Source organism: Myxine glutinosa, chromosome 2 (assembly GCF_964187855.1).
Source record: "Myxine glutinosa chromosome 2, kmMyxGlut1.1, whole genome shotgun sequence".
NCBI classification, from domain to species: domain Eukaryota; kingdom Metazoa; phylum Chordata; class Myxini; order Myxiniformes; family Myxinidae; genus Myxine; species Myxine glutinosa.
In genome coordinates this window covers 228,670,159-228,688,454 of record NC_136262.1, presented here as the reverse complement: position 1 = coordinate 228,688,454, position 18,296 = coordinate 228,670,159, and the positions used below count along the sequence as shown (strand labels likewise).

Below are 18,296 nucleotides of genomic sequence, written 5' to 3'. Positions count from 1 at the left end.
GATGGCGATGATGCCGATGGTGATAATGCTGATGGTGATAATGATGATGGTGATGCTGATGGTGATGATGGTGATGATACTGATGGTGATAATACTGATGGTGATAATGATGATGGTGATGATGATGATGGTGATGGTGATGGTGCTGATGGTGATAATGATGATGCTTGTGATGATGCCGACAACAGTGATTATGATGCTGATAACGGTGATGATGATTATGACAGTGATGATGATGGTGATAATGATGACGATAATGCTGCTGATTATGGTGATAATGACGATTATGTTTGTGATGATGATAACAGTGATTATCATGCTGAATGCTGATGATAATGGTGATGATTATGACAGTGATGCTTATATGATGATGATGATGATGATGATGACAATGATAATGATGTCGATGATGCCGATGACGACGCTGTCAGTGATGATGGTGACGATGACGATTATGCCAACGGTGACAATAATCAGGACGATTATGCCGACGATGATGCTGATGCTGATGCCGATGATGATGCCGATGGTGATGATGATGATGATGATGCCAACGGTGACGATGATGATGATGATGCCAACGGTGCCAATGGTGACGATGACGATGCCAATGGTGACGATGATGATGACGATGATGCGGATGATGATGATGATGCCGACGGTGATGATGATGCTGACGGTGATGATGATAATGACGGTGACGATGATACCAACGGTGACAATGATGATGATGATGATTATGCCAACAGTGCTGATGATGTTGATGATGATGCTGACGGTGATGATGCTGACAGTGATGATGATGTTGACGGTGATGATTATGCTGACGGTAATGGACGACAGTGACAATGACGGCGATGATGGTGCTCATGATGCTGATGATGATGGTGCTGATGACGATGGTGTTGATGATGACGCTGATGATGACGGTGCCGATGATGATGGTGCTGATGAGGGTGCTGATGATGACGCTGATGACGCTGATGATGATGACGCTGACGCTGATGATGATGGTGCCGATGATGACGCTGGTGATAGTGGTAGGGACAGTGGTATTAGGCCACTATTATTCCACTACCTCCTTGGGGAGGACGTTTTTTGATGCAAGTCTTTCACGAACAAGCTGGCCAGGCATGACGTTCAACCGAACGAGATTTGTGTATAAATTAAAAACCTGTTCAGGGTGCCGGCGATAGCTCACCTGCTCTTCACGAACGACACCATGGGACCTTTAACGTCCAGTAGCTACGCTAGCAGATGGGATAGTCGTCTTACCGTCGAAACGAGGCACTTTACGATACAACAATTTAACAGTTTCTAGTCGGGTCGGGAATCGAACCCAGACTAGATAGGTCAAAGGTTAAAAAACAAAAACCAGCCTGTCAGACGATATTCCATTCATCAGAGATACAAAAAGAGCAGAGAACTGCATGATAAACATCAGATGTGTCACAGAGGGAATGATTCCCCGCATCGGCGGAGTTTGGGGGGGGGGGGGCAGAGGGGAAATTCCCCCACCTTAATTTTTTTTTTCAGTCGTTTACAATTAACATAAAACATCTGTTATTTAAATTTGAGTAACAATAATGAACGTAAACTGTATTTGTGATTTCACGTACACTGTAACCGCACCAACAAACGGTAATTTTGGAAGTCAGATCTGTCAGATCTGATCAGTCAGATCTGTCAGATCTGATCAGTCAGATCTGAAACCCTAACCCCCCCCCCCCCCCCCACCCCCCACCCCAAATAGAGAAGTCAAACTACGCCTATGATTCCCCGATGTGCAGGTAAATGACATTGGTGATCGGAACCCGGGATTCAAATACAATCATTTCGCATACACCATCATTTGTGACACGGGATGCAGGTATGGTCAGGGAAACGGTAAACGATGGAGGGTGGTTGCCGTTGACGATGAGAACAGATGCGACGATGAGAACAGATGCGACAACGACGTGCAGCACCACACAATATGAATATACACACGAGATGAGATGTTGACACATATAAACAAACGGATTACATAGTCCATACCTTCGTGTAGAGCTCCAGCACAGAAGCCATGGCGCGGAATAACGTAACAATTATTTAATAAGTGTGTTGAGAGAAGAGTGCGAGGAGCAGAGGTGGGTACGATGGTGACGGTACAGATGCTGGTGCTGGTTGTGGTGAATCTAGTGCTGGAGGAGCAGCTTGAGCTTGTACCCGCGCTGACGCGACCGCCACGCGCCTCCTTCACTTCCTATTTTTCATCTTCCACCCTTGTTTTATTCAAGTGTGAGAAGGCATTTCCATAACAGCAGAATATATGTAAGACAAACACTTCGGAAACTCAAACGAAATAATCTTTGCATAACCACTGTAGACACAACAGCATGAAAACAAGCTTCGAGAAAATGCACGAATTAGTGCCACTGACTACATTGCCATGGCCAATATAATGTGTACAATCATCGAGAAAATAAAACTCAGTAGGAAGAGGCAGGAGATGTGATATCGCAGAGAGATTAGAGAATGAAATAGGAGGCATCATTAAAATGTAACTTTCTTATTACCTCCGCCACCCAAGGTGGATGGAGGTGATGTTTTCACCCCTGTCTGTCTGTCTGGTCGGTTGTGACTTGGGAATTATTATTTTTTTGACGAGTATGTTGATCACTCCGGTTTGTGTGTGTGTGTGTGTGTGTGTGTGTGTGTGTGTGTGTGTGTGTGTGTGTGTGTGTGTGTGTGTGTGTGTGTGTGTGTGTGTGTGTGTGTGTGTGTGTTTGTGATTTAAAATCACAATTTTAAACCGATCTTCACGAAACTTCAACAAATGGTAGAGTTCGTGGTCCGACAGAATCCCCTTCATTTTTAGGTCAAAAGGTCAAAAGGTCAACATATGCCAAAGGTCAACCACCTTTCTTCAAAATAATAAAATCCTCAATTTTCATCCAACTGACTTGCAACTTGAAAAGGATTTACATATCAGCTAACTGAATTCAGGCACCAACTATTTTTGAGATCAGCATAGGTCAAAAGGTCAACATAGGCTAAAAGGTCAACATAGGCCAAAAGGTCAACATATAGACAGCGGGCCAAGCCTCCAAAATCTGTCTAGTTTTTGACTTTCGTGACCCACCTCTGGTATCTACCTAAAATTTTGCAAAGATTTAGATTTAAAAAATCACTGAGAAAGAATTCACAACTCGTCAGTGCAAAAAGTTGCACATTAATTAGTTATGCTAATTAGCAAAATCTACAGCGCCATCTTGTGCCCATTCTGATATAGCTGTGTATTACTCCATTGCAATTCTGATGTCTTTGTATTCATAGGGATTATTACATGGCTGTGGGTGATTGATATAGGGCCACTCCCTCTCTCTCTCTCTCTCTCTCTCACACACACACACACACACACACACACACACACACACACACACACACACACACACACACACACACACACACACACACACACGTGTAAATAAAGTAATGAATCTACTCCTCATCCGAGTCTTCTTGATAGGAATCAAACTCTTTATAACAATACATGTACAGTTTTGGCAATCGACCCTCCTAACAGAGATTTGTATAGAATATGCCAACATGATAACAGTCCACTCTTACAAAGCAAAAATAAATAAATGTAAAAAAGGTATTCACAAAATTATAATCTTGTTGCAATACATTTACTATGTATTCCTGAATAGGAAAAGTGGAACCTGTACGAATGATGATACAACAACAACAACATGCATTTTAAAAGGCCATTTTCCCTGCTAGAGCGGGGGTTAGCCTTGCGGTCCCCATGACAATCTTCTCCATTTTGCCCTATTTTCTGCTTCTCTCCTTGTTAACCCCCTTGCCCGCATTTCTTCTTCCACCATCTTTAGCCAAGTCTTTCTCGGTCTTCCCCGTCCTCTACTTCCTTCTACATTCATTTCCATCACTTCTCAACCAGTCACTTTCATCCTTCCTCAACACATGACCAAACCATCTCAACCTGTTCCTCTTCACAGCATCAATCACAGGCTCTATTCCCATCATCTTTCGCAATTCATCATTTGTCTTCCTCTCTCTCAACGATACTCCGCACATCCGTCGAACCATTCGCATTTCCACCCTTTCCAACCTTCGTTGCTGCTCTACGTTCATTACCCATGTCTCGCTCCCATAAATCATAACACTTCTCACACATGCAGCATACACCTTTCCCTTCAGCTTCAACGACACTCCCCTCATCATCAGCATGCCACTCAATTCCCGAAACTTCTTCCATGCACATCTCACTCGAGCAACCGTTGCCGAGTCTGATCCACCTTCTCCATTCAGCATGTCTCCGAGGTAGCAAAATGTTTTGACACCTTCCAGCTTCACGCCGTCTCCAAGATCCAACTCAACATTTCCTCCATCTGCAGCTCCCTCTGTGCACACCTTACATTTGAATGTAGCTGCCACACTGGTTAATGACCCTCTCAGACCACTACATTTGTGATGAACCCACTCAGCGCACATTGTACACTGAATGGTGTTCACTCCGACACCCTTCCTGCACACAGCACATGGACACTTCCCAGTTCTTTCCACCTCACCACATGCTTTACCACTTGCCATCACCTTCGTCTTTCCGATATTCACCTTCAGACCTTTTGTCTCCATACATTCCTTCCACGTGTTCATCTTTTCCTTCAGTCGATCCATACTTTCCGCAATCAACACAAGATCATCTACATACAACAACTCCCACGGTAAACCCTCCTTTACGTTCTGAGCCAGCACCTCCATCACAGCTACAAATAGTAGTGGACTTAGTACCGACCCCTGATGCACTCCCACCTTCACCTCAAACTCACCACTGTTCCCGTCCTTTCTCCTTACAGCTGTGTACTAATGATGATATCCTAAAGTAATACACATCTCAGGACGAGTACAAATACCGCCCTTATCTTGCACTAAATTTTTACATTTTCAACACTATTCATTTACAACACTGAACAATGTGGTATCACACATACTTATGACATGGTCACTGTGTCCTGAAGTATCTACTCCTCATCTGATTATTCTTCATCAGAATCAAACTCTTTCGTAGTAATAGAGTTTCTGCAGTTGACACACTTGCAAAGATCTGTACATGACACACCATGATGTCGACAAGAATATCTTCATTTGCCTGTACCAGATGGCTTCTCACAGTTCGTTTTCTTGCATGAACAATATGTCAGTTCAAGCAAGCTGCTCGGTGCTGGAGGCAGATCACCCCAGTTGATGTCTAATTCATCATCTACAACTTTCCATCCATTCAACTTTCCACAACATCTTCAACCACCTCTTCAACACAAAGGGATTCGACAAACACAATGTCACTCTCTATTTGTCTTGATGGTCTGCCAAAACACAAAACAGGATGTGATCTTTTCAATCTTGCCTTCAAGCGGCCCGTCTTGTAAGATGAAGCATCAGTGTTCTCTAATTCTCGTACCTCCTTGATGAACAGCTGATTTAGTTTGGAAAGTCTCAAGATCTCCTTGCCTCGGTTGATTCGCTCCTCAATGACTTTTTTTCAGAAACTGATATATGACTTCTCATACATTTGTTGCTGATATTCTTGCTTGCTTATTTCTATAGACTTAGCAAGAACCTTAATATATCTAAGATAGCATGATTTATGATATCTAGCTTCAAGAGCTACAAGATCCTTGTCCCTAATGTGCAGTAATAATGCTTCATCTTGCTTAATAATGGCAGCAGTTACTAACTGCCCACCTTGTTTGGTCTCACATTGAACTAATTTCTCTACTTTTCTTTTACCAGTGCATTGTTCTTTGATGTACTGTGTGCCTTTGCAGATGATGCATTGCACTGGGAGGACATGCTTTCGATCCAGCTGCCGAGCTTCTGTCTGTTGACCATCACTAACATGTATGTTGGACCGAAGCAGTCTCTTGGGGGCCGGGTCAGGTGGTTCATCATGAAGGGAATCATCCGAGCCTGCTTGGGTCTTGCCAGCTTCTGTGAAAAGGAACAAAAAAAGACCCTGTATACTACCCAGAATTATATGTCTAATTACATAAATCTGATAAAATGACTAAATAAATATTCTAATGGTCACAAATGAATACTGGTGGCCTTTTACAAGGGTAAAAGCACACTGGAATGCTAACCTGAACTCTACCTCTACGAACATGTTTAATGAAATGAATGACATTTTCATTGCATGCATTACAATTACTAGGGCGTGCCCGTACGTGGGTGCAAAAAAACATGCGTGTAAACAACAAAAACAAAAAAAAACTTTGAAACCACGTGGCAGTAACGACCACAGAACCCCCCCCCCCCCCTCTATTTACATGAAATGGTTTGGTCTTCGCAAAGCCAAAGCGAACGGCTTGCGAGTACGGTAGAACCCCCCCCTCTATTTACATGAAATGGTTTGGTCCATTCGCAAAGCCAAAGCGAACGGCTTGCGAGTACGGTGACCATACCTTGGGAACCACTTGTCCGATTAATTTCAAACCTTGAAAAGGCACATCCTCGGGTCCCCAGCAATATACCTGGCAAGTTTCAAGTATATCGGACCCGTGGTTGTCGAGAAACAGCGGTCACAGACACACAGACACACACACATACACACACACATACACACAGAGATTACTGGAATTATAGATAGACTAGGACGTGCCCGTACGTGGGTGCCCGTTCCTTGCCAAAAAAAAAAAAAAAATGTCTTCGCCCATGCATGCATGGGCGTGCCCATGGGCCCATGGGCGTGCCCGTAAGTGCGTGATGTGACCGTACAATTAATGTATCGTCCCGACGCCGCAGCTCGGATGGCGCTGCAGTTAATCGGGCCTGTATCGGCAGAGTTATTATAAACGTGTACTACAATCGATCGTACCTTACAACAATCAACACAGATTGCAACGTCAAATAAATGAATACGCTCTCAAATGTGCCGTCCGAGGCAGCGTCTGCTCGCCACGTTCAGCATCAGTACGTCGTCACTATGACTATCCGTAAGTCCGGAAGTGACGTCCTCATTTGACTGTCCGGAAGGTCGCATATCGCAGTTACGATGAATCGCAAATTAGTTTTAATTAGTTTTAAAACATAGTTTAACGCCAACATAGCGCCAACATAGTTTGCCAATGTGAAATAAATGAATACGCTCTCAAATGTGCCGTCCGAGGCAGAGTCTGTTCGCCACGTTCGGCACACGTGATAGCTCGCTGCTCTCTGATTGGTTGAATCGTTTTTTGGACATAGCTCGGTAACTACTTCTCCGATTAATATGAAACCTTGAAAAGGCACATCCTCAGGTCCCCAGCAATATACCTGGCACGTTTCAAGTATATCGGACCCGTGGTTGTCGAGAAACAGCGGTCACAGACACACAGACACACACACATACACACATACACACACACATACACACAGAGATTACTGGAATTATAGATAGATTAAGTTCAAACTGTCTGATTACTTTTACAAAAAACTTATTCAATTAATTATCATTATTTGCTCTTTTATGCCTAAACAAAAATAAAATGTTAAACAAGATTTAATATTACTAGCTTTAGATTGGCAATACCTTTCTTCCTTCTGTATCTGGCGATTGCTCGATTGATTGTTGTTATGTTACAAAAATGACGATAGTGAAGGAGCTGCGCTCCAACGCGAGTCGAAAGAATTGACGCGACCAAAGACGGAATTCGTCCGAGTTGCTTTATTGAAACAAAACAGCTCAGGTATTCTGACAAGCCCGTTTATCGGGCAGCAATATATATACACATTTATGCCGAGGCGTTTGCCCGGGAAAACCGAGACCGGGCATGCCCGGGTGTCAAGGGCGAGTCCTGGAAAGGCGAGTCTGGAGATGCCCGGGCGTCCTGGACGCGGCCTGGCAAGTCAAGGCTGGGCGTGCCCGAGCGCTCTGGGCGAGCCCTGGAAAGGCGAGAGCGGGCATGCCCGGACGCTCTGGGCGAGCCCTGCAAAGGCGAGTCTGGACATGCCCGGGCGTCCTGGACGCGGCCTGGCAAGTCGAGGCTGGGCGTGCCTGGGCGCTCTGGGCGAGCCCTGGAAAGGCTAGAGCGGGCATGCCCGGGAAAGACGAGACCGGGAGTGCCCGGGAGGTTCGGGCGTGCCCGGGAACAGCGAGTCCGGGCATGCCCAGGAGAGGCGCGACTGGGCCCGTCCGGACGAGCCCGGCATGGCGATCGCGCCCTGGCCGCGTCCTGGCAGGTGCAAGGCGATTGTGTACATTCAGCGGGAACCGCCCCTCCAGAATCGACCTGCACCGGCAGGGTCAATTTAAGGGGGGTCCGGATGACCCGGCCGAAGCGACCCCTGGAGGGTCGTGGGGGGGGGGGGTCCGATCCGGTGGTGGGTGGTCGAGCGGGGGGAACTGTGGACGGGGGGCGGCCTCGCCGCGGAGGAAGGGCCAACCGTGGTGGTCGGTCGACGTCCACGTGCGCCGGTTTGAGGCGGTCCACAGAGATCCGGTCCGACCGGCCGCCAACGTCGACGACGAAGGACTTGTCGCCCCGTCGCAGGACCCAGAAGGGCCCGTCGTACGGCGGCCGGAGTGGCCCCCAGTGCGCGTCATGACGCACAAAGACATACTCCACTGTGCGAAGCGCCGGGGGGACGTAGGACTGGGGGCCACCGTGGCAGGACGTTGGCACGGGGGCAAATCGTCGGGCGGCCTCCTGGAGGTCCGAGCACAGGGACTGGTAGGGACTGGTAGCGTCGGGCACGAACTCGCCCGGGACGCGGAGCGGCTGGCCATAGACGAGCTCGGCGGCGGACGCCCGGAGGTCCTCCTCGGGGGCCGTGCGGATGCCCAAAAGGACCCACGGCAGCCGGTCGGTCCAACCGTCGTCCTGAAGGCCGGCCATGAGTGCGGCCTTCATGGAGCGGTGAAACCGCTCGCACAACCCGTTGGCTTGGGGGTGGTAGGCCGTGGTGCGGTGCAGCATGACCCCCAACGAGCGGGCGACCGTGCCCCAAAGTTCGGACGTGAACTGTGGGCCGCGGTCGGACGAGATGTCCGCCGGTGCGCCGAAGCGCGCGACCCAGGTGGCGATGAACGCCTGCGCGGTGGTGGTGGTGATGGAGGTGAGGGGCACGGCCTCCGGCCACCTGGTGGTCCTGTCCACCATGGTGAGCAGGTGGGTGAACCCCCGCGATGGGGGCAGGGGACCCACCAGGTCCAAGTGGACGTGGTCGAAACGCCGTGCAGGCACGGTGAAAGGTGCTAGCGGGGCCTGGGTGTGGCGGTGGACCTTGGCCCGCTGGCAGGCCGTGCAGGCGTTGGCCCAGTCGCGGACGTTCCGTCGAAGGCCGTGCCAGATGAAACGCGCCGACACCAGCTTCTGAGAAGCTTTCCGGCCCGGGTGAGAAAGGCCGTGGATGGAGGCGAAGATGCGGCGCTGCCAGGAAACGGGCACGATGGGGCGAGGCTGGCCCTGGGAGACGTCGCAGAGCAGGACGGTGCCTGCGAAGGGGATGTCGGCCAGGCGGAGGCCCGTGTCCGCTGCCCAGAGGGCCTGCACCGAGGTGTCGGTGGTCTGGTCGGCCGCCATGAGCGCGAAGTCCACGCCGAGGTGGACCGCGTTCGCGCTGGCCCGAGAAAGACAGTCGGCCACAGCGTTGTCTTTGCCGGCGACGTGCCGGATGTCCGTGGTGAATTCCGACACGGCGGAGAGGTGGCGCTGCTGGCAGGCCGACCACGGCTCTGTGACTTTGGCCATTGCGTAGACCAACGGCTTGTGGTCGACAAAAGCCGTGAACGGGCGGCCCTCCAGGAGGTGTCGGAAATGGCGAACGGCCAGGAATAGACCGAGCAGCTCGCGGTCGAACGTGCTGTATTTTAACTCGTTCGGCCGGAGCTGCCGGCTGAAAAAAGCGAGTGGCTGCCAAACCCCGCGCCCACCGCGTACTTAGAGGCGTCCGTAGTGAGGGCGATGGGCGCGTTGAGCACCGGGTGAGCCAGCAGCGTTGCGTCGGCGAGGGCCCGTTTTGCGCTCGTGAAGGCCGCGTCCATGGCCGCGGACCAAACGATGTCATGCTTGGCCGGCTTGCCCAGGAGGGCCTCGTAAAGGGGCCGCATGAGCTGAGCAGTGCGGGGCACGAATCGGTGATAAAAATTCACCATGCCGAGGAACTCTTGTAGGGCCTTGATGGAACGGGGTTGCGGGAACGTGGTGATGGCCTCGACCTTGGTCGGCAGTGGCACGGCCCCGGTCTTGGTGATGCGGTGGCCCAAAAAGTCAACGGTCGTCGTGCCGAAGTGGCATTTGGCCGGGTTGACAATTAAGCCGTGCTCGCTGAGGCGACCGAACAGTGTTCGGAGGTGGAGGAGGTGGTCGGCGTGGGACGTGCTGGCGACGAGGATGTCGTCCAGATAGACGAAAAGAAATGGAAGGTCGCGCAACACGCCGTCCATTAAGCGCTGGAACGACTGGGCCGCGTTCTTGAGGCCAAACGGCATCCTCAAAAATTCGAACAGGCCGAACGGCGTGATGACGGCCGTCTTCGGGACGTCGGCCACCCGGACAGGTACCTGGTGGTATCCCCGTATCAGGTCAATTTTGGAAAATATGACCCGTCCCGCCAAACGGGCGGAAAAGTCCTGGATGTGTGGGATCGGGTACCTGTCGGGGGTGGTAGCGTCGTTGAGGCGGCGGTAGTCACCACACGGGCGCCATCCGCCCCCCGGCTTTGGCACGATGTGCAGTGGTGAGGCCCACGCGCTATTGGAGCGCCGCACGATGCCGAGGTGCTCCAACGCGTCCAACTTGGCCTTTGCCATGGCGAGCTTGGCCGGGTCGAGGCGGCGGGCCCTGGCATAGACCGGCGGGCCCGTAGTGGGTATGTGGTGCTCGATCCCATGCCGCACTGCGACGGCCGAAAACGTCGGCCGCGTGAGGGCCGGGAATTCTGTGAGCAGGCGAGCGAACTCGTTCGCCGTCGGGAGGGCGCACGCCAGTTTGGTCGGCGCGGAGCTGCTCATCGTGCACGCCAGGGAGCTGAAGGTCTCGGCGTTGACAAGGCGACGACGTTTGATGTCGACCAGCAGCCCGTGCGCGCAGAGGAAGTCGGCGCCCAGCAAAGCTATGGGGACGCAGGCAGTCACAAAGGTCCACTGAAAGCGCTGGCTGCCGAAGCAGAGGGTGACGTCGCACGGGCCGAAAGTGCGTATGGCCGAGCCATTAGCAGCGACCAAAGAGGGGCCGCAAACGGCGTCCCGCCTGTCCTGCTCGGAGGCGGGTATGAAGCTCAGTTGGGCGCCGGTGTCACAAAGGAAACGCCGCCCGGACGCTTTGTCCCGAATAAAAACAAGTTGCCCGAGTGGCCGGCGCTCATGGCTGGGAATGAACGCCGGCCCGGCCGTTTCCCGACTTGCCGAAAGTGCACGGGGGTCGGCACATCCGAGCCTTGTGTCCGAACCTGGCGTGGTAATAACACCACGCCTGGTCAGGTGGAGGCCCCGGCCGTCGTGTCGGAAGTGGTCGGCGCGGCGTGGCGGCCACCAGTTGCACCGGCAGTTCGGCCTCCAGCCGCGCAGGGCGCTCGGGCGTCGTGGGCGTCGCCTCGGATGGCGGCAGGCTCCAGGTAGCCGTGCCGATGTGTTGGCCCGCCGAGGAGATCTTATCGGCTTCCCTGGCGAGGGCGCGGGGATCGGTGATCGACGTGCCAGCCAGGACGAGGCGTACCAGGTGAGGCAGCTGGCGAAGGAACAGCTCGCGGAACAGAAAATCCGGAGAGTGCTCACCGAGCAACGAGAGCATATAGTCCATGCGCTCGGACGGGCGCGTGTCGCCGAGCTCGGGCAGGTCGAGCAGGCGCCGTGCGCGTGCCACCGGTGAGAGGGCGAAAGCGTCGAGGAGGAGCATCTTCAGCGCGTCATACTTGTCGGCAGCCGGCGGGTGCTCGAGGAGGCTCAGGGCGCGGGCCGCGGTGGCGGAACCGAGCGCTGCCCCGACGTGGTGGAAGCGGGTGTCGTCCGCGGTGATGCCTCGCAGGGCGAACTGGGAGTCCGCCTGGGCGAACCAAACAGCCGCGTGAGCCTCCCAGAAGGTAGGCAGTTTAAGAGTCACTGCCGTGTCCATGTCGGTAGGTCACCAGTGAAGGAGCTGCGCTCCAACGCGAGTCAAAAGAATTGACGCGACCAAAGATGGAATTCGTCCGAGTTGCTTTATTGAAACAAAACAGCTCAGGTATTCTGACAAGCCCGTTTATCAGGCAGCAATATATATACACATTTATGCCGGGGTGTTTGCCCGGGAAAACCGAGACCGGGCATGCCCGGGTGTCAAGGGCGAGTCCTGGAAAGGCGAGTCTGGACATGCCCGGGCGTCCTGGACGCGGCCTGGCAAGTCGAGGCTGGGCGTGCCCGAGCGCTCTGGGCGAGCCCTGGAAAGGCGAGAGCGGGCATGCCCGGACGCTCTGGGCGAGCCCTGGAAAGGCGAGTCTGGACATGCCCGGGCGTCCTGGACGCGGCCTGGCAAGTCGAGGCTGGGCGTGCCCGGGCACTCTGGGCGAGCCCTGGAAAGGCGAGAGCGGGCATGCCCGGAAAAGACGAGACCGGGCGTGCCCGGGAGGTTCGGGCGTGCCCGGGAATGCCCAGGAGAGGCGCGTCTGGGCCCGTCCGGACGAGCCCGGCATGGCGATCGCGCCCTGGCCGCGTCCTGGCAGGTGCAAGGCGATTGTGTACATTCAGCGGGAACCGCTACAATAGCACTCAGCATGATAACCTGGAGTACAATGCTGCCTCCTGATAAGGGAGAAGATAGGATTTGCACAGGAGTAGTTACTTCTTTCCATATAATGAAAACAAAATAAGGCAATGATATACACTCATCACTTTATCTTATTTAGTAGTTAGTAAGGAAAATAAGCAAGAGTGTAGATTACAAGCAAGATGATAAAGTGGTAATCTGCGTTTTACACTTTTTTTTTTTTGAAAAGAACGTGTAAAATGAACATGCAGGTTTCTTATGAGCACATTCATTTTGAGAATCATACTGAATTACACCTGTGTGGTGCTGTGCACACACGATTCGTTTGCCAAGAAGGTAGGCCACAACGCGTTGTACAAATTGAAATGCTTTATTAAAAGCTCGCACGTAAACACTGGGCGGGCTCGACTATCGAGCCCGCATATATGTCCCGAGGCCACGCCTTGCCCCGGGCGTGGCCGGTCGGCCGAAAGGTGGGGCATGTCCTCAGTTCCACCCTGCGTCTCGTGACGCCTTCGCTCCGGGCGTGGCCCGAGCTGCGCTTCCACGCCCGGACGCTCGCGCCACCCGCTGGTGCGCGGAATTATTGCCCACTGACAATGTGTCCGCTACACGCGCCCCTCCAGAATTCCCGCGCACATGAAGGGTGAGCTTGCGGGGAAGCCGGATGACCCGGCCGAAACGCCCTCTGGCGATGCGTGCAGGGCTGGGGGGTAGCGGGACGGCGGGGCTGGGGGTGCCGGGGGTCTGACCGCCGGGGGGCGGCCTCGACGCGGAGGCAGAGCTGCTTGCGGGGGGGTGGTCCAGATCGAGGTGGGCCGGCTTGAGGCGGTCCACGGAGATACGATCTGGAGTACCGCCGATGTCCACGATGAAATGTTTGTCCCCGGTCTCCAGCACGCGGAAGGGCCTGTCGTACGGGGGCCGCAGCGGTGCCCGGTAGGCGTCGTGCCGGACGAAAACGTACTCCACCGTGCGAAGCTCCGGGGCGACGTGGGAGGACGGGCAACCGTGGTGCGCCGTCGGCACCGGGGCGAACCTCCTGACGGTCTCCTGCAGGGTGCAGCACTGTTGCGCCGCGGACCAAGGAGCCGTGGAGTCGGGGATAAATTCGCCCGGTACCGGCAGTGGTTGTCCGAAGACCAGCTCCGCCAAGGACGCACGCAGGTCGTCCTTGGGTGCCGTCCTGTGGCCCAGCAGGACCCAGGGGAGCCTATCGGCCCAGCTGCCGTCGCGGAGGCTGGCCTGGAGCGCGGCCTTCATTGAGCGATGAAAGCGCTCGCACAGGCCGTTGGCCTGGGGGTGGTAGACCGTGGTGCGGTGCAGCTTGACGCCGAGCCCTTGCGCCACCGCTCCCCAGAGCTCCAAGGTGAACTGGGGGCCGCGGTCGGACGAGATGTCCGAGGGGGCACCGAACCGGGCAATCTACGTGGCGATGAAGGCTTGTGCGACGTCAGCCGCAGCCGTCGCCGCCAATGCCACGGCCTCCGGCCACCGGGTGGTGCGGTCCACCATGGTGAGGAGGTGGGTGAAACCCCGCGAGGGGGGCAGAGGTCCCACCAAGTCGACGTGGACGTGGTCGAACCGACGCTCGGGCACCGTAAACGGGGCCAACGGGGCCTGGGTGTGGCGGTTGACCTTTGCGCGCTGACACACGAGGCACGTCCTGGCCCAGTCGCGGACGTTCTTCCTGAGGCCATGCCAGACGAACTTGGTCGCGACGAGCTTCTGGGAGGCCTTCGTGCCTGGGTGGGTCAGGCCGTGGATGGCGTCAAAAACCGCGCACTGCCAACCAGCGGGCACGATGGGGCGAGGCCGGCCGAGGGAGACGTCGCACAAGAGGGCAGTGCCCGCAACATCGAACGGCACCTCGGTGACTCGGAGGCCCGTAAGACGGCGGTCCGCAAGGCCTGGACGTCGGGGTCGGCGGTCTGGTCCTCCGCCATCCGGGCATAGTCGATCCCGAGGTGGAACGCGTGTGCGACGGACCGGGAAAGGCAATCCGCCACCGGGTTGTCCTTACCCGCGACATGACGGATGTCCGTCGTGTACTCGGACACGGCAGAGAGGTGACGTTGCTGCCGGGCCGACCATGGCTCGGCGACCTTGGCCATCGCGAAAACAAGGGGCTTGTGTTCGACAAAAGCCGTGAACGGGCAGCCCTCGAGCAGATGGCGGAAGTGTCGGACCGCCAGGTGGAGCCCGAGCAGCTCGCGGTCGAAGGTGCTGTAGCGGCGTTCGTGCGGGCGAAGCTGCCGGCTAAAAAACGCCAGTGGCTGCCAAGCACCACTCAACCACTGCTCGTGCACCGCGCCCACCGCGTAGTCCGACGCGTCAGTGGTGAGAGCGATTGGTGCATCGGGCGCCCGGTGCGCCAGCATGGTGGCTTTGGCCAAGGCCAGCTTTGCGCCCGCGAACGACATGGCCATCAGCTCCATCCAGGCGATGTCACCTTTGCCTGGCTTTCCCCGAAGGGCCTCGTGCAGGGGGCGCAGGAGCTGGGCGATGCGGCGCACGAAGCGGTGATAAAAATTCACCATGCCCAGGAATTCCTGGAGCCCCTTGATTGTGCAGGGGCGCGGGAAACTCCTGACCGCCTCCACCTTGGCCGGTAAAGGGATGGCCCCGTGCCTGGTGATGCGGTGCCCCAAGATCGATGGCGGTGACGCCGAAACGGCACTTCGCGGGGTTGATTATCAGGCCATGGCGTGCATGGTGGAGATTTGGATTTTTACCAGGTTTTTACCAGATTTTTTATTATTTTTATTAGATTTTTTTTACCAAAAAAACCAGATTTTTACCAGACTACCCAGGCATTCGAAGAGCGTGCGGAGGTGGAGCAGGTGCTCATCCCGGGACGCGCTCACTACTAGGATGTCGTCCAGGTAGACGTAGATGAAAGGTAAGTTGCGCAATACGCTGTCCATGAGCCGCTGGAACGCCTGGGCCGCATTTTTCAACCCAAAAGGCATCCGCAGGAACTCAAAGAGGCCGAAAGGGGTGATGACGGCCGTCTTTGGTACATCGTCCGGTTGTACGGGGACCTGGTGGTAGCCCCGGATGAGGTCCACCTTGGAGAAAACGTTCGTGTTTGCCAACCGGGTGGAAAAGTCCTGAATATGCGGGAACGGGTAGCGGTCGGGGGTGGTGGCGTCGTTGAGCCGGCGGTAGTCACCGCACGGCCGCCATCCGCCACCGGGCTTGGGCACAATGTGCAGAGGAGAGGCCCAAGCGCTGTTGGAGCGCCGAACGATGCCCAGCCGCTCCAGCGTGGCGAACTCCGCTTTCGCCACGGCGAGCTTCGTGGGTTTGAGGCGGCGTGCCCGGGCGTAGACCGGTGCTCCACCCCGTGTTTGACGGCCACCGCTGAAAAGGTGGGCCGCGTGAGTGCCGGGAAACTGGCGAGGAGGAACCACTCAGCTAAACTCGTCCACTGCCTGAAGCGTACAGACTAACCTCGCCAGGACGGAACCACTCAGCAAGCCGCTTGGCAAGCCGCTCGGTGAGCTGCTCAGCGAGCTGCTCAACGAGCCGCTCAGTGAACAAGCGAGCGAGCTGAAGGTTTCGGCCTGGACGAGACGTCGACGCTTAAAGTCCACCAACAGCCCATGCGCACAAAGGAAGTCCGCACCGAGTAGGGCCATTGGCATGCTGGCGGTGACGAAAGACCATTGGAAGCGCTGCCCTCCGAACCGCAGTGAGAGGCAACGCTTCCCGAATGTGCGGATGGGTGTTCCGTTGGGGTCCCGGCCCACGGCTTGCTTGTCGGACGCGGAGGCAGGGAGGACGCTTACCTGCGCTCCCGTGTCGCACAGAAAACGACGACCAGACGAGGTGTCCGTGATGAACAGGAGGCTGCCGGAATGGCCGACGCTCATGGCCGCAAGTGAGCGCCGGCCTGGTCGTTTCCTGACCCGTCGAAAGAACACGGCGGGCGGCATGTTCTAGCCTTGTGGCCAAACCTGGCATGATAGTAGCACCAGGTTTGTGGTGGTGGCGGCCGCCGGACGTGGCCCTTCGCTCCGGGTGTGGCCCGAGCTGCGCTTCCACGCCCGGATGCTCGCGCCACCCGCTGGTGCGTGGAATTATTGCCCACTGACAATGTGTCCGCCACACCTGTATATATTTACTCCCGCCAGGGAGTAATGCATTCGATCGTGTCCGTGTGTGTGTGTGTTCGTGTGTTTGTGAACAAGATATCTGGAAAAGTTCTGACCGGATTTGGATGAAAGTTGGTGGGATGATTGCCCTTGGGATAAGGAAGAATTGATTCGTTTTTGGTGAAGCTCAGGATATTATTCCGGATCCAGGAATTTTTTGAAGGATTGTTTACCATTGGAAGATAGGGCTCATTTTTTTTGACATTATCTTCTAAATATATTCTATATTTAACATTGTGATATGAAAATAGTTTCATATTTGTTGTAAATGTCGTTTAAACTCGTGGTTATGCGTTAGAGCGGTGGATTTTCTTAGCAGCGTCGCTTCAAGGTTCCTTTTTTTTCTTTCTAATAAAGACATATTCTGTCATTTTAAAACCACTAAAGTGTGTTTTCGGTGTCTCCGTTTCATAAAATGTATCTTTTGATACGTATAATGCTTTAAAACTGTTTTTTTTTTTGTTTTTTTTTCACCTCAGAAGAGATATCAACATTTACCTCAGCGAATGTCAATCGCGGTGGCAGTATTTGATGAACTTATAAAGACTTAGGTGAGTTATAAGTGTGACAAGCATGTGCACGGGATTCTTCCCAGAAGAATGAGTGGTCGCATTAGCTTGTACGACTTAAAAATGAGCGAGTTTTGTTTCGACGTTTGGGCCAGTTTTACATGTTGTATCCCTAAGGAATGAAACGAACGTTTTTCCTGGCTTACAATTTTATTTGAAGTCACACATGCCTCAAAATACACTCACTTATATATAATTGAACGCTGAATCCGAAAATGTAAGTGAAATTGCCTTGTTTTTTTTTTAACATTATCTTCTATATATTCTAAATATATATCTGTGCAGTGTCTGTCTTGTGTTGTCTTGTCTTGTGTTGCCTTGTCTTGTCACTGAACTACTCCCTCAAATTTTTGTGAAATCGTACTATTCCAACTTGACCCACGGCGGGAGTATGCGCTCTACTGAGTGGTGTTCTAGTTTTATATGTAAATTCAAGATGGCAGACACATGTTCAGATGACAAAGAATGACAAAGATGACAAATATAAAAGAATCCCATCCAGGGCCCTGTTGCATAAAAAGTTAAACGCATGTCATATTTCAGCCAATCACATGGACTCTTATGGAGGCATTTCTGACGACCGTTTTTTTTTGTTTTTTTTTGGTATACAAGATCGAGGCTCGTGAAAGAGCGAACATTAATCACACAGAAAGACAAACCGACACATAAAACATATAACATCGGGAGCGGTAGACAAGATGGGGAGAGAGAGGGAAGGACACAAACACAACATTTGAGAGCAGGGACCGAGAGACATGGAGACATCGAGAGATCTGAGAGAGGGCGCGGGCTTTGGGGGGGGGCATGGGAAGGGGGCGGTGGGAGAGGTATAAAACATA

The 18,296-nt window shown here is 53.6% G+C and overlaps 1 protein-coding gene across 2 annotated transcripts in view; it reads right to left on the bottom strand.

Annotated features, from left to right (window-relative positions):
• MYO5A (myosin VA) overlaps positions 1 to 18,296 on the bottom strand; it is an 808,830-nt gene that overhangs the window by 239,846 nt on the left and 550,688 nt on the right. Inside the window, exon 1 of one of the 2 annotated variants that reach the window (XM_068106107.2) lies at positions 2,038 to 2,282. The exons of the other annotated variant lie outside the window; for it this stretch is intronic. Within the exon in view, the coding sequence (XP_067962208.2) occupies positions 2,038 to 2,067 (30 nt within the window). The 5' untranslated portion in view covers positions 2,068 to 2,282. Of the gene's footprint in view, positions 1 to 2,037; positions 2,283 to 18,296 lie in introns of those variants that run through there. 2 annotated transcript variants of the gene reach the window in all.